This window comes from Nilaparvata lugens, chromosome 5, assembly GCF_014356525.2.
Source record: "Nilaparvata lugens isolate BPH chromosome 5, ASM1435652v1, whole genome shotgun sequence".
Lineage (NCBI taxonomy): Eukaryota > Metazoa > Arthropoda > Insecta > Hemiptera > Delphacidae > Nilaparvata > Nilaparvata lugens.
Window position 1 is genome coordinate 11,090,526 of NC_052508.1, and position 17,598 is coordinate 11,108,123.

Below are 17,598 nucleotides of genomic sequence, written 5' to 3' on the forward strand. Positions count from 1 at the left end.
CTCATCTAAATAATTGAGGGTCTCCGTCTCCAAATAAAAAAAATTGAATTCCAATTTATTGAGATTTGAGAATCGACACCGTTAACATATTGAATTCCTACCGATATATCGATATATTTATCAAGCATCGATATTCTAGAGAAAAATCGATATATCGGTAACATCACTATGATGTCAATCGATTCTTGACATTTCATTATTCATGAATCTCGATATCTCGATGTATCTCGAAGCTCGATATCGATAGTCGATCTAGCAAAATTGGCGATCACCAAAAGAGAGTATCAGAAATTTAAGGTTAAGACCTTTCTTCACATATTTAGTATTTAAATGGTTATTTCTCCAAGAATTTTTGAATTTCATTGAATTATCGGATATTATGATGCTTTCAAGAGTACTTATTTTTATATAAACATTGGTACATTCATAATTCTTTAAAATACTTGGTTTTAGAACAATGGATTCAACATCATTACAGGTTAGTTTCATTTTGAACTTTTTGTAGAGTAATATATTCTAATTAACGCAGATATTTTCCTAAAAAAATGAGTAATTATAGATTTTTAGGATATTATGTGGAAAACTTGTTACATAATTAATAGATTAAATATAGCCAAGTTAATTAGATAGGTACTAAGCTTATTGAATATTGATAAGATAAATACTATTTCAATTTTAAATTGATTGGTGTTAATGCTGAATCTGTTCGGTGTTAATAGAGTTCAATGTTTATAGATAAGAACGCTTTTTGGTTAAATAAATATCTAACTCCAGAATTATAAAAAAACTTTTGGAGCAGATGTGTATTAGAATCTGAAATAGCTTACGTACTATATAATGGATTTAGTATTTTTTCTGTTCAAAGACTTGAGATACCGGTAAGGTGTCAGCATATGGAAGAAGAACCCCTATAAACTGTAACTTGAAGCGGGCTTTTCATTCCGATTTCTTGCCCAACAATTTTGGACCAATAGCAAGACCACTAGTTTGATTTTTCACCACTCACGCTCCGACTGATTGTCCACGAGTTAGTCCAAAACCCCCACTTACGTTCCAACTCTGAAACTCGGCTGCTGATTTTGAGGTGTTGAATGAGTCGGGTGTTCACTTTACCGGACTTGTCCAACTCGTCCGGCAAAATTCGACCCAACATTAACAACCCATTCACGGTCCGAAGTCAAATCCTCCTACTTCTTGGAAGTAAGAAGTAAGTAAGAAATCCAACATTGAATATTGGACAATTTTTAACTTTAACATGAAATCGGATAGAGAATGTCCCGCTTTAGTACGGTAGGCCTACCTGACATATTTATTCTTATTGTGAGTCTGTTAAACTAGATTAGAAAGTACAAAGCGATCAATAATCATAGTTATCATAATCATAATGATTACCAGAAAAAATGTATGGAAAGTCATCTGTTATGCCTAGTCCTCACGTTGGCCAAGTCTTGTAAGCTTGGCCGCGTTGTTCTTGTCAATCTTGCCATCCACACTGCAATGGGACCAGTGCTCTATCAAGAGTGATACACAGATCAAGGCCAGCGGCACAGAATACATACAGAATGGAAACTATTAATCAAACGCCAATTCAACCAATGCTTTTTACTTGTCGCGAATACTAAACACATCACATGACTGCGCCATCTTGTTGGAAATTAAAATCCTGGTGTTTTGATTGGCTCGCGGCAGTGAACGAGACCAATTAATTCGGATCACTAAAGTGATGCAAAACTTCCATCTATACTATTACAATGCTGAACTTTCTCACAAGATGGCGGATTTTTGTGCCAGGGTACTAGCCGAGTTTCCATTCTGTATGTATTCTGAGCCAGTGATATATACAGAGTGACACAAAAAACGGGAACTTTTAAAAACGCCATAAAACATTAGTGGGAAAAGCAGAAATTATTTTATTCAAACTAATGTAAAGTTCAAGACTTGCCATTTGAGAATTATTAATAACATCAATCACTTTTTGACAATTACTCCTTCAAGATGGCTTCCTTCTGCTCTAATACACTCTTGAAATCTGTGTTGAGATTCCTGAACGATTGCTGCATCATTTCAGCTGGAATATTGTTAATTTCATTTTGAATCGTCTGTTATGGTTCAACCACAGTTATTGGTCGAGTTGTTAAAACGTTTGATTTGAGATAGCTCCACAAACAGAAAATCGCTGGTGGACAGATCATGGGACCAGGAAACAGATGTTGCAGCGATCAATGAGGAATCGTCAACACAGATTTCAAGAGTGTATTCGTTCAGGAGGAAGCCATCTTACAGAAGTAATTGTCAAAAAGTGATAGATGTTATTAATAATTCTCAAATGGCAAGTCTTGAACTTTACATTAGTTTGAATAAAATAATTTTTGCCCTTTTCACTAATGTTTTATGGAGTTTTTAAAGTTCCCGTTATTCTGTGTCATCCTGTAGATGATAGAAATTGAAAATATTCACCAAAATTAACGCAATAAAACTATAAAAAACTTACGAAATAACAATATTTCTAACAATCAGGTCTATAGCAACTCAATCATACAGAAAAAACAGCAGAGCAGAAGACAAAACAGGGAACAGCTCGCGTTGGTTGATATAAGTGACATGACATTGGTTGCCAGCGCTGGCCTTCATTGGCCTCCGCTCAACAAAAATCTGAGCGATGGCCAACCAAGGCGAGCTCTGGCAAACCACCCATCCACACTCTTGCGCTGGTCGTCATTTGTACGCATTGGGCCAACGTGTGGATGCGGTATTAAAATGTGAACATTGCTGAAACTTATTTTAGGTTATTAGATTAATCTATTATTTTTCAGTGCAATTGTTATTGTTAATTGAGTAAATTGTATGATTGCAGTTTACTGATGAATCAGAGCCGAGTTGCAGTGCTGTGTCTCTTGCAATTAAATCGAACAATGACATGCCAAACAACATGGAGGCAAGAGGTATGTGGTAATACAAACTAAGTAAAAATTCTATTTAATAAAATATTACAATATTCACGGATGACTATCAATTTTAGTGTTGCAAACGACTTGGGGTGGAAACATAAGGGTGTGATCATATTGATTGCGTGTATGTGCATGTGCACGTCAGATCATGCATGATCTGAAAAACAGCAATTTGAAAAGTGCCATTGAAACACGTTGTGACTTAATAGCTGTTCACACTGAACGCAACCAGCAAGTGCAAGCGTTCAGTGTGAGGGTTCCAATTGTTTCCAAGTTTTTTTTCGCATCTGCACGCTTGCTCATGCATAACCAAGCGTGCACTTGCACATATAAGCATTCAATATGATCACACCCTAATAGGGTGTAAAGGAGTGGCAAAGGTAGAATGTAGCAGAGAAATTAGCTGAGAGTTTTTTAATAATACATAGTCAATAGTCAAAATTCTTTATTACATATTCTTCAAGAATAGCAATTGTTTTCAAGAATAAAAAAATATATATATATTTGAATTGTTTGTATTTACAATTATATTTTTCAGTCTGTGTCTCCTGTTTCAAGAAATTCACATAGTTCGTACATGGGCCTTCCTTTGAGAAACTCACTAAGTCTTTTTTCAATGTCACACAGTCCAGCCTCTTCATCTTCTCCGGTAGGTGATTCCACAGTTTTCTGCCCACGTATGAAGGTTTCTCTTCGAAGATTGCAGTCCTGTGCATTGGGAGTACATAGTTGTCTGCCTGCCGAGTGACGTATTTATGAACATCTGTGCCTTTCTGGAGATTTAGTCGGCTAACATGGGTGATGACTTCCATGATATTGTAGATGTTGGTCACCGTCATGATGCCCAGATGACGGAAGGCATCTCGACATGTCTCCCTTTGTTTGAGACTTGCCAGCACTCTTATAGCCCTCTTCTGATGTGTGAGAACCCTCTTTAGATTGCCCGCAGACGATCCCCCCCACACAATAAGCCCATATCTCAGGTGGGACTCCACCAGGGCATGGTATGCTGCTTTTGCTGCTTCCAGTGTTGCAATACACTTCACTCTTCTCACCATATAGATTCCTGAGCCTAGTTTCTTGCATACTTAATCTACATGTGCGTTCCATGATAGGCCCCTGTCTATTGTAATGCCCAAAAATTCAACCTTGCCCTTATCTATGCTGCATGAGTTTGTTAATTGGACCCCTCTTCTACTGAAATTAACTCCAATTGTTTTTGAGGCATTAATAACAAGATCGTTGACATTACAATATTCTTGTGTTTTCTGTAGAGAGTTGGCAGCATTTGTGATCAACCCCTCAGCCGTGTTGCTTGAAGGATTAGAACTGGGCACGGAAGATGTAGAGCATCTCTTAGTGACTGGGGTAGATTGCCCTCCCCTGATTGTGATTGTGGAGAGGCTAGACAAACAATGAATCATATCATCCGACATTGTGCTATTCGAGCCTATCAGGGCGGTTCAGATGATTTTATAGCAGCATCTCCACAAGCAATAGCCTACATAACCAACCTGGACATTCAAGTTTGACTTGCTTATTTCCTATTTCCTTGTGCATATATACACTTTTCTTTGTTATATATTTTTGTTTGTATTCTATAACCTAGATAGATGGTTTTATTTTGTTTTATATATATTTTTTTTCAAGCTGACAAAGGTCAAAGACCTGCATATTTTTGTGAATTCATGTGTGTGTATGTGTGTGTCTATGTGTTTGCCATACGCTAATAATAATAATGACATTCTTTATCTCTTCATAGTTGGTTGGCTCTAGTCTGCAGAATCTATTAGCGTCAGTTCCCTCTTGCTTTTGTGTGTCTATACTTTCGTCATCTTGTGTGGGTTTATTGTTGTGCTTGAGTGTCTCCCCTACAACATCTGTAAAGTAGCCATTGAGAAGCTCTGCTACTAAGAGTGGGTTAACTACCTCTTCACCATCTATTCCAAGACACATTTGAAGTACATATATTTTAAATACACCTACATGTATTTATTGTAGCGTTTTCAAGGACTTTGGGCCAAAACTTGATGGATGAGTGAAGGTAGAGTGTAGCAGAGAAGGTAGCTGAGAGATTTTTAATAATACATGCATTCAATTGTGGTAGAACATAGTGAAGAGGTGAAGCTAGTATGTGATCACATTGGATGCGTATGTGTGCAAGTGCAAGCTTGGGTTATGAGTGACCAAGCGTGCAAATGAGAAACAAAAATGTAGAAAGAGCAATAGGAACACTGACACTGAACGCGTGCACTTGCTGGTGGCGTTCAGTGTGAGCAGCTACATGTAAGTCACAGCGTGTTTCAATGACACTTTTCAGATTTTGTTTTTCGGCTCTGATAATAATAATATCGAGTGATCTGGCTGGCTTAGGCCTGGTGTCAGAGTTTTCAGGTCGCAACTGATCAATTTCAGGGCCTCTCACATGACCTAACGACTAATTTTTCGGCAGCTGGGACCGATAAAAATATCTTGTCCGGACCAAAATTTGAACCCGGGTCTCTGAACTATAAAGCCCTCGACTACGGTTCTGATCTGACGTGCACTTATGATCTCCATGTGATCTCACCCTTAAAGCCATGTCCACACTGAACAAATGCTTACAAACATGTTTGTTGAAACATTTTGAACAATTTTTATTATGTTTGAGAAACAATGTTTGCCCGTGGCCAGTGTGGACCCGTCAACAAACAAAATATTTGTAAGTGAGGAGAACAGGTATTATGTTTTACAGCTGTCAACACTGAAAATGTTTGGAAAACAGTAATTTTTGTTTGACACACAATGGTTGTCCAATTTTTTTTTTAAATGTTTGTTCCTGAGCTCCTCAACAAACATGTTTGCCGAACATTTTTCCAGTGTGGACACGGCTTAAGACAGAAGGAAACGGTGACAATTAGATACATGCTTTATTCAAATTTCATACACTTAGCTACCTTCTCTGATACACTATGTTTCGACCCTTATTCAAGATTTTATATAGTGGTGGTTCTATTCAGTAATTTTTCCAGTTAGTCCTGTAAATCATTTAGACGCTAGGAGTGAGGCAGTTAGAAGTTAATCTCACTATAGTAAAACTAAAATTTTAGTTGGAGTCGTTTCGAGCAATAGTGCTTATCTTCAACGCTTTGAGCTACGACCACTGATCGTGTTAAATACTTTTAAATTCATGTTCAAACTTGTTTTCAAGTATTGACAAATTTTTTCCCAGGAAAAATAATTTGTCAGAGCAATAAGCCTCACATTGATTACACATTGTCTATTAGTAGCTGTAGATTCTATATCGATAGGTATATAGAATATACAGTCCTAATAGACTATAGCCGTCGAGCGCTAGAATCTTAGATGCGTCGCCGAAGAATTTCACCTTAACAATCACGATTTGGGATAGTTTCAATAACGTTTTAAGCTGGATTCGCACACAGCAGTGACAGTGAAAATATAATTCCTATGCGTTATGATGGTATTATTCATACTCACTCAGACGTGCTGAGTGTGAATAGTCCAATTAGAACTCGTGAGAATTATATATTCACTGTCAATGTTGTGTTGAAATCCATCTTTAAAGTACTTATGTGATTTATTCCTGCAGTATAGAATAAAGAATAGATTACTGAAGAAGCAACAAAATTATTCTTACGTATGCTATACCGGGTGATTCAAAAATGACTTTACAACTTTGAAAATTCATATAAATCTTTTTAAATAAGGCACAGGGCTGGTTTTGGTGTTTTTTCACCTTAAACTAAAGATGTTCTATGTGACTTCCGTTGGTTATCCTGCAGACATCCCATCGATAGTAGATTTCTTTCCAGACTCGCACTAGCTTTTCAGGTGTAACTTCCTCAACAGCAGCGCAAATCCTTGCTCTAAGTTCAGGTAGAGTGGCTGGCAAAGGAGGTACATACACCATACCTTTTATGAAACCCCACAAGAAAAAATCCAGCGGTGTTAGTCTGGGAAACGAGGGGGCCATGCAATTGGCGCATTACGGCCAATCCACTGATTTGGAAAGCGGTCATTAAGAAAATCCCGGACGTCAGTGAGATAGTGTGGTGGTACGCCATCTTGCATATAGAAAACATTTCGTTCTCAGTCATCCTCGTCGATCTGTGGTATCAAAAATGTTTGCAACATATCAAGGTACACTATGCCGTTTTTCAAACCAAAACACACAGCTAGCACGCTCAGGTCCAGTGAAGGCAGCCATCTTTGACGTAACTGCCGCTAGCGCTTGTGTGGCGCGACCAGGCACTTGCGGACTATGCAAGTCAAAACTTGAAGTATTTTCCTTTAAAACAACACCAAAACCAGCTCTGTTCCTTGTTTAGTAAGATTTATATAAAATTTCAAAGTTGTAAAGTCCTTTTTGAAACACCCAGTATAATTATAATAATCTGAGTTTAATTTAAATTTTATTTTTGCAGCTGGTTCGGATGAAGACTACCTGGATAGCAACGATGAAGAAATCCTGCCATTGGAGCATGTCGAGGTGAAAACCGAATTAATTTCTGACTACGAAGATGAAGCTGACTTTAAAGGCACATCTGACTATGGAGATACAGCTGACTACCCGTCATCCAACGACTTGGAAGATTCCACCTCGTCACTTGCAGACCGCCCACACAACACGAAGGTGTTCGACTGCCCCAAATGCTCAAAATATTTCTTCCATATTTCGGCATTGAAACGCCACATGATCATCCATGCAAGCCTCAACGAAAAGAAACTCTACACCTGTGTAATCTGTTTGAAAGAGTTTACACATATAATAAGTTTGGAGTCGCATGTGAAGGAAGCTCACCCGGGAAAGAAAGGGTTTCCGTGCCCGATCTGTTCCAAGGGCCACTCTAGGCTATCAGACATGAAGAGACACATAAAACTGCATGAAGGACATGACGGTATAAAGTGTGAGATGTGCGGCAAACAGTTTCCGCGCGAGTATGACCTGAAACGTCACATGTTGACGCACACGGGTGAGCGGCCGCACAAGTGCAAGGTGTGTTCGAAATGTTTCGCCTCCTCCTACAACATGAAAGTGCACATGTTGTCGCACAACAAGGAGAAGCTGCATCCGTGCAAAGTGTGCTCCGACGGATTCCGCTATGCGTCACACCTCAAGGAACACATGTCGACGGCCCACCCTGACGAAGCCCCTTACATTTGCGAAAAGTGTGGAGAAGGTTGCTCGGATCCCCTCACCCTCAAAACCCACTTCGCGACACACGTGGACCCGAAACAGAGCTACGTATGTAGTGTGTGTGGGAAGGGTTTCACGTACCCTTCATACCTCAAATGTCATATGTTGAGTCATACTGGGGAAAAGCCTTTCGGGTGTGAAACTTGTGGAAAACGGTTTTTCCGGCGGCCACAGTTGAAGACACATATGTTGACTCACAAAGGCGAGAATCCGAATGTTTGTACGTTGTGCTCGAAATCGTTCACGAGGAATTCGTGTTTGAGGAGGCATATTTTGGTGCAGCATACTGAGTTTCAGGCTCGGCCTCACAGTCCTAATGAAGACTCCGCTAGCTGAATTGATATAACTTTACATTAAAACGACCTACAAAGTCAACAAACTTTATAAAAATTGTTGAATGAAAATTTATTGTGGATGTTTTTCATAATTGAGTTTTATTTTGTCACATCCACATTTATTATGCATTGATACAATTTTAATTAATAAATATGGATGTAATTGTAGGAATCGTTCTGAAAATTCCTCATTCAGATGCTTTAATCTCAGTAAATACATTTGAAGTGGAACCCTACTGGAGGAGGTGGGGAAGGGGCTCTTATTCCTACAATTGCGGACATTGAAAATAAATTTAGATGTGAAAAAATTGAACTGTGTTTTTTCAATTCAACAAAATTAAAAAAACGATTTATATCAACAATCTATTAAAATTATGTACATAATTATATCAATACAGTATATTGATGTTTTATATAAATATTAAAATGAGCTAGGCGTTCAAACTTATTTTTAGTTGAAACACTGTTTTTTTACTGAGGACTCTACACAGGAAAGGAAACTTATATCATGGAACTGTGGTAATGTTTACATATTTTGAGCTTATGTAACATCAGATTTATTTCTTTGATATTGTAGATCTATTCGAGCAAATAAATTTGCAAGAATCAAATAAATTTTAAATTCACTAGTCTGAATTCTTTCATTAATATAATTATTCACTTTGAAATTGTTACTCATGAATGTGTTACCGCTGGTTCGCAATGCATCGTTTCACACATTTTACAAGAGCTGTATTTTTACAAACAATAATACGACTTGTGAATAGTATAAACTACTGTAAAATATAATTAAAATCTATGTTACTTTAACATGTTGAGAGATACATAGTTTATAGAGATATAGTAAATTATAGATTCTGTGTTATTTTTAAAGTTATTGGTGACTCCTAATATTGATTTATCTTGAAACCATTTTAAATAAATAATTTATCTATTTATAAATTAATTAGTACTGTAAATAAATTATTATTAATTATTTCTACTATCAAATAGTTCATTTTTTAATAATATGATTTTAATGGTATTCTATCCAAATGGTAGGTATCATATTGCATTCTTCGTCAATTTTAAGCTAATTTATTTAATAAATATTGTGATTTTATTAATATATTAGGTACAATATGTTGAACATCACAATATCAGTGTTGAAATCATTATCACACTACTACGATGTTATCAATTATTTAATTGAATAAATTATTATTTCATAGCTACTGACCTACTGTGTATCTATATATTTCGTAAATAAATTTGTATCTCTTTTGATAAAGTTGTAATCTTAATTTATCCTTTTATTACATATCTCGTTTAAGTTATGTTTTGAGTTGAAGGTTTGTGTGGCAGAGAGGACCTGGAGTCCTAACTCCGCCCTTAAAGGCCATTAATCAATCTTTCTATCTTGTATATTAAGTGTACCTAATAAAGCCTCATCATATATTTTTAGGACTTTTTATTGCAGCCAATCATAAAATTTGTAGAGTACAGGAAGCATTGTAATACCGTAGCTATTTTCGGGAAGAAAACATATTTTTCCATTACCGTAATCAAATAATTTTTCAAAATTTGATTGTTAATTCCTTCATATTATTTATAAACAACATTTGGCAACTTTGCGGTGCTACAAAAGAATAGAGCGATATGCTTAGTCTAATATCAGAAAAGGGTAGTAATTTGAATTAGGTGCTGCTGAATATAACGTGAATCTACATTATAATTATTATTAGCTGTACAGTATATAATTGACGTGTTTGAAATGAATTTTGATGACAATAAATATTTATTTATATAATCTCACTATAGGAACACAACTCTGGTTGCCGAAAAAAATTATGACACCAGTGGACACCAAAGCTTGGTTGTCATTCAGGTCACCAGGTGGGATTCCACCGGTGTGGTGTCCCAGCTTGCTTTCTTTACACAAGGACACCACTGGCCCCCTGCCTGGTTTCCTAATACGGGTCAGACTTAGTAGTCGATAGTTTTTTTATATCGATAGCTTGATACTTTGAATATCACGATACGAAAATATCGACTATAGGATATAATATCGACTATAGGATATAATATCGACATTTCAAAACTAATAAGTTCAAGTTCTGTAACTTCTGTTGTGTTTTTCTTTCTTTGAACAAGCTATTTTATTTTGTAGTTTAGTTTAGTATTCAATAAAACAATAATCATCTATTTCAAACGCCAAGATGAGTATTCCTATACTAATGTAAGTATCTTAATACCTCGTAACTTTATTCACATTTGTATTTTGAGGTTATGCTTTTACCGGGGAAATTTGTAGTATGGCTGACAAAAGAACAAAATTAATGCTTTAAAACTATCTACTAATAGTCAGCCGTAATTATTCTTACTTTTTTAATATTCTTAGATTGATTACTTTGTTTCTATCATTTTTTTTAATCTGAGTTAGAACATGTTTAGTTGTCTCTCGTGCGGCAACTAAAGCTATGTACACATGGTAGCGTCGCACCGCGCGGTGCGACGCGCGTCCAAAATTCTGCAGTTGTACACATGCGAGCGTTTTATACACGGCGTCCACCTCCAGTTTAGCAATGGAAGTTGAAGAGGTAACATGTATGTGGCTTGTGTATCATAGATATAAAGCGAGAAAACGAAGGCAAAGAAACTTTTGGGTTCACCCTATTTTGACCGATAGATTAACGCATGGTGCTTTTGTGACACTTTACCCTAACTTGAGGAAATACGAACCTAAATTTTTTAACTATTTGCGAATGTCGATTTCATCTTTTGACGAGTTGTTGGAGATCGTAAAAGACAACTTGGCATCAAGTTCTTGTTCTGTTCTTGTAATCAGGACTCGCCATATCCCATATGACATGTCGACTTTTTACTTCTTCTATAAACAATTCTGTGTCAAAATTGTTCATTTCCATGGCTGCACACTGAAGAGAGTTGCTGTAAAATCACTACACAAAAGAAGTGAACTAGATCAAAACTCGCGTCCGACTGCTCTCATGTGTACAGTCCAACTGACTGTAGTGTACTGGGAACTGCGCTGTCGCCGCGCGGTTCAGGTTGAAAGTCTGGGCGGCGCAGTGCGCGGCGCGTCCACATTTGAGTGAGTGGTGCATGTGGACGCTGCCATTAGCTCCACTGTATATCGCACCGCGCGGTCTGACGCGCGTCTCAAACCGCGCGGTGCGACGCTACCATGTGTACATAGCCTAAGCCTCTATAATAGGTATATCCTGTAAACTGTATAGGCCTAGATATTATTGTAATAATAGGCTTACTATTACAATAAGAGTATTTAATTTCATTTTTGTGTAGCACCTTTCTATTATATGTAGAGGAGTGATTGATATGTGATACTACAATAAAAAATACAATACATTTCCATTTCTAAAAAACTTATTGTAGTTCTGATTTAAAATTGCTTTTCAAGTTAACCCTAGGCTATACCGGTACGGAATACGGTACCATCATTATTTATTTTATATAAATATATTATTATTTATTTTTCAGAGATGATGGTTTGGAGAAGTCCTGGGCAATAGTAGAAATTCAGGGTGATCTGATGTCTAGATCAGGTAGTGAACTTTTTGGACAATATGTTGGCGATCTACATTTTTCCAAAGAGGCAAGTAAAAAACAATTTTAAATATTAATCTGCAATCAAGTGCCTACCCAGTTAAAATGTTCTTTGGTTTCAATATGTAACTTCTAGTATTTTTTAATCATTTTGTAACTTTGACAAAATCAGCCTGTACACTGGGACAACAGAAGCTCCCACTAGCTGTTGCGGGAACACGGAAATGTCCGGAACTCAAATTTAATGTACATGTCATTTCCAATTCCGTTTTCCCGCGACAGCTAGTAGACGCTATTGTCCCCGTGTCAGCTGTCCCTAATGGATTAGACTGGTGCTGAGCTCCTAGAGAGCTACTTTGGAGTTTGTTCTTCGCCCTGTCTCAGAAAGTATTGCACCTCCCAGCCACGGGTGCTGGTTCTCATGGTGAATGGAAAAACCGCCAAACAGGGAGAACCACAGCACACTTGATGACTGTGTGACTCCGTCCCTGGAAGTAGCCTGGCTTATGGGTGTACGGCTTAGGAAGGCACCACATTATGGGAGGTTCATGGTTCGACTAAGTCACCTGATTTAGCCTCTGGGAGTAGCTGGGCACAGTGAAGGCTGTCCGGTGGAGTTTCAGGGTATGGCAGTGTGAGACCATATCACAATATACATACAGTATGGAAACTCGGCTAGTACCCTGACGCAAAAATCCGCCATCTTGTTAGGAAGTTCCGCATTGTAATAGTATTGATGGGAGGTTCGGATCACTTTACTGATCCGGATAAATTGATCTCGTTCACTGCCGCGAGCCAATCAGAAGACCAGGATTGGAACTTCCTAGGTCACGTGACGTGTCTAGTATTTGTGCCATGTAAGAAGCATTGGTTGGATAGGCGTTTGATTGACAGTTTCCATTCTGTATCTATTCTGTTACCATATTATGGGATCCAGGTTACCCCTGTCTCTGGAAGTAGCAGGCATGCAAAACTACTACTGTATGTGATTTTCAACGCATGGTTCTACTCACACTGTGGGACTTGGGTAGCGCCTCCGTCTCTGGAAGTAGCATCATAGCATGTTGAAAAACCCTTCTCACTGGTACTTATTTCCGAAACGCTCGCGTCCCCTTTTGGGTACCTGTGTGGTAGACGTGCAAGCGTCCACGTTGGAGACGTATACAATTGGGAACCACTAGCATTTTCCCTGACCTGCAGACGAGTTAGAGGGCCCCGACCAGGCCCACGTACTGCCGGAACTGCGCAGTGCCCCGACCAAGATACACGGTCAATTGGGGTGGTTCCACTGCAATGCAGGCTGAATTCATCTGAGATACTTGCTTACCAACTTGGCAGTGCCGATGGGTAGTAACTTGTGTGTCACACCTCACGGGATATGCGTATAGCAGGTGCCCACTTGCAGGTGTGTCGTCGCGGCCAAAACCCTGTCCTTGTGTCAGAGTGCAGAAGGATCAATCTTTTGCTTACAGCCTTGTCCCTTCTTTCGCATGGGAAGATTTACTTTTAAAGCAAGATGCCCACACAACAGAGACAGTGAACAGTAAATATACAGAGTGAGTCATATGTATGGGGAATCCTTCAATAAATTGGAGACTGTTGTAGATATAATACTGAAACTTCCAGGATAAGTTATTGGTCAAATACTCTACATTTAACGTACAACTGAATTTCAAAACCTCATAAGGGGGTGACTTAGGGGTTGTAACTCGAATATTTTAAATGTAAACACCCATTGTGTGGTACATCATTTTGAATAACTTTTTAAAACAAAAAAATAACATCAATTTAAATGTTCTATGATACTTGCATATCCAAAATGGCGGCTGGTTAGTAAATATACAGAGTGAGTCATATGTATGGGAATCCTTCAATAAATTGGAGACTGTTGTAGATATAATACTGTAACTTTCAGGATAAGTTATTGGTCAAATACTCTACCTTTTGACGTACAACTGAATTTCAAAACCTCATAAGGGAATGACTTAGAGGTTGTAACTCAAATATTTTGAATGTTAACAACCATTGTGTAGTACATAATTTTCAAGGCCTTTCTAAACCAAGAATGATGATATAATAAAAATGTTCTATGGTACTTTTATCCAAAATGGCGGTTGATTGAAGTTTTAGTTTTCGAAGAAATAATAATTGATAAAGTTCAATCAGCCGCCATTTTGGATAAAAGTATCATAAAACATTTTTATCGATGCCATCTTTCTTGTTTTATAAAGGTCTTTAAAATGATGTGCCACAAAATGGGTGTTTACATTTAAAATATTCGAGTTAAACCCCTAAGTCACCCCCTTAGGAGGGGTTGAAATTCAGTTGTACGTCGAAAAGTATTTGAACAATAACTTATCCTGAAAGTTACAGTATTATATCTTCAACAGTCTCCAATTTATTGAAGGGTTCCCATACATTATAACTCACTCTGTGTAATTCCCATAAGATCTAATAGAAATAGCCCAATTGTGAGAAATCATATTATTTTTCACTGTCATTGATATGGAATCCAGCTTAATTCGAAGGCTGTGCAACAGGCTTTTGGAAACTTTTACTGGTGACAAGCTTTTGATTTGGATACTGTAAAGCAATGGAGAAAAATTCTGAGATCTTATTCTTATAATCAATTTTTGACATAAAATGGAATAAATTTCTTGGAAATTTATAATTTGAAAAGAAATTTCCTATTATTTTAATAGAAAAACAATACCATGACCTTTAATATTTCATAGTTACCAAACTTGAAATGGTTTGTTGCAATAGTTTTAGCAATAAATTATTGCAACAAACCATTTCAAGTTTGGTAACTATAAAATACATGAAATATTGAAGGTCACATATTGTTTTCCTATTAAAATAATGGGAATATTTCTTTTCAAATTATAAATTTCCAAGAAAGTTATTCCATTTAAAAAAGTGACTGTTAATAACTCTAATCATTTTTAATTTCCTTGCCCTATTACCATAGGTAAGGAAAGTGTCGCTTTCTAAAAAATTAAGGTACCCTAATTTCAAGTTTTCTATACGTTTCAAGGTCCAAAACATGATTTTTTAAAATGGAACAGCTTTCTCAAAAATCTATATTTTCCAAAAAACCTGTCCGTCAGCCTTCTTATTCATTTATTTATACATTGATATATATGTTACAATATCATTCTCATCTATGAATGATTGGGGAAGGAACAACAGGCTTAAAGCCCAAAACTGTTCCTTTGCCAAATTTGGATAGAGATTGTCCAAAAATAGGTTATGTTTACACTTCACGATTTTTGTCCAATTTTGAGTACAAAATATTTATAAACTAGGAATTTAGAATTTAGGAAAGTTGAAACCCAAATTAAATAAGAATACTTCACTAAATCATCACTAATAACTGAAAAATACTGAATTATTTTCGAGCAAATAATCAACTTATTTCATCATTTTCTTTCCACAGGGCACCCCAATCTTAATTATCGGCCATCAGCTGCTTTATGGAAAAGTGATCAATCTGGAAAAACCGTTAGCCGTCCTACATCGCAACAGGAAAACCAGCGATTCTAACAAACCACAAACTGAATACATAGTGAAAGCGCTTGTCAAAAAGAAGTTACTGTTCAAAACACGACCGAAACCTATTATAAGTAATGTACCCAAGCCGGTGTCTTGATTTCTTCAATGGTTTGAATTAACAATTTCAAGTGATGTTATAGAACTGATAGGTTATCACCTAAAAGTGTGATATTAAAACACGAAACTAAAAGTGTATTAACTGATAGGTTATCAGCTAAAAGTGGGTGGAATTGAAAAGTTTAAAACGTGGAACTTAAAAGTGTATAAATTACAAATGAAAATTGTAACTAAATAGGACAGTTTAGGGAAATCGGACTGGTTCAAGTAAGGATAGGCTTTGAGGTGGGTTTGAACGTTGTGGAAATAATAATGGATCAAATAAAACAAAGTAATCCAGCTATCATATTTATATTTCACAAAGGATTACACAACTATCAATAACTTAAATATAATAAATTAGCCTACTAATATTATCAAAAAATATATTTTATACATAAAATAGAAGTATTGTTTGATGATTTTCATGAGTTTCAATATACCTATGAAGCATTATTACAAATAAAAAATTTACCATTTTCTAAGATTGACATTGAAACAATAAATAAATAGCACATACATATAAATTTGACGTGGATACAGGTACTCTATTAAATTCAACCGCCGTAAATAAGATGACGTTATTTTACAGCGGTTGAATTTAATAACGTTCGTGTTACCGGGTCTTAAAATCTTGAACTCTTTTCAGTATACAGGATTAGAATGGGCAATAATTTTGGCATGTGAATGAATCTGAATAGATCAAATTAAAATCGTTAATTAAAGTGATGCAGACAAATTCGCAAAGATACAATTTTGACGCCTCCTCTCGACAAAAATCGGGAGAAAAGCAAATGAAGGCGAGCGCTGGCAAAGCAGCTATCCACACTCTTGCGCTCGTCGTCATTTGTACGCACTGGACGAGAGTGTGGATGCGGCATAACAGGAACATTTTCATGAAAGTTTAGGGTATGATCATATTGGATGCACGTATGTGAAAGTATACGCTAGACTATGCATGACCATGCATGCAGATGAGAAACAAAATTTGGAAACAGCCATTATGGAAACACTCACACTGAACGCGTGCACTTGCTGGTGGCGTTCAGTGTGAGCAGCTACAGACAAGTCTCAACATGTTTCTTTGTCTCTATGCCTCTTTCCAGATTTTCTTTCTCATCTGTACGCATGGTCTCGCGTGCACTTGCACATACGTGCATCCAGAGTGGTCATACCCTTGGAAGTCACAAACTTTAGTAACATCGGACTAAAAGATTTTCATCAACTCAACAGGCACTAATTTATTACAAGTAGTTCTATGGTTGTCTAGAATCAGGACCTCCTAAATAGACATTATTAAAGAAGACAAGTTTTTGTGTGAAGATGGTTCTTATGTGACTGTTCCAAGAAAAAAAGTAGAACTATGTGATTCTTCTAGTGAGTAGGTGCCTTCCCTACAATTTTTCCAAACCAGCCTTCTTACAACACAATTAAATCGTGTGTAAAGGTATTGGGCAATATATTTCTGAACAATTACTGCAACATGAAGAATAATAATCAGTTGCCCATGCAAGCAAAGTCGCGAAAATTGAGAACATTGAATTCTTAGGCTTGAATAAAATAACGATAATTATAAGCTATGTGCATGTGAATTCACGTGCATGAGAATGCACTTGAATGCTTTGTGTATGAGAATAAATAAAGTCCAGCTACCCTATCAAATAATTACTTCTTTAATAAGAAACTTATTTAAATTCTTAAAAATGATTTTGAACAATAATAAGTTATTAGAGAGAGCTGGAACCTAGCTGATGGCAGTAAGTTAGTCCACCGCCGTAGGTTTGTATGCTCAGATCAGGTCCGGTATTTAGGAGGTCCTGCTAGAATGTGTATCACAAGACTCATTTTCAAATCTCTGAACTTTTACCATTAATTTAAAACGATTTGTTCAAGTTATTCA

General features: G+C 36.8%; 2 protein-coding genes across 2 annotated transcripts; both read left to right on the forward strand.

The window, feature by feature from the left end:
* The first annotated feature begins 232 nt into the window (after window positions 1–232).
* LOC111046498 (gastrula zinc finger protein XlCGF28.1) lies at window positions 233–9,228 on the forward strand. Its single transcript, XM_022332059.2, has 3 exons — window positions 233–478; window positions 2,855–2,942; window positions 7,376–9,228. The coding sequence occupies exons 1-3, from the start codon at window positions 458–460 to the stop codon at window positions 8,482–8,484; spliced, it is 1,218 nt and encodes a 405-aa protein (XP_022187751.2). The 5' UTR covers window positions 233–457; the 3' UTR covers window positions 8,485–9,228.
* Window positions 9,229–10,341: 1,113 nt separating this feature from the next.
* Window positions 10,342–16,183, forward strand: LOC111046482 (chromosome transmission fidelity protein 8 homolog). The gene is made up of 3 exons (XM_022332038.2): window positions 10,342–10,701; window positions 11,982–12,096; window positions 15,487–16,183. The coding sequence occupies exons 1-3, from the start codon at window positions 10,682–10,684 to the stop codon at window positions 15,697–15,699; spliced, it is 348 nt and encodes a 115-aa protein (XP_022187730.2). The 5' UTR covers window positions 10,342–10,681; the 3' UTR covers window positions 15,700–16,183.
* The last annotated feature ends 1,415 nt before the right edge of the window (window positions 16,184–17,598 follow it).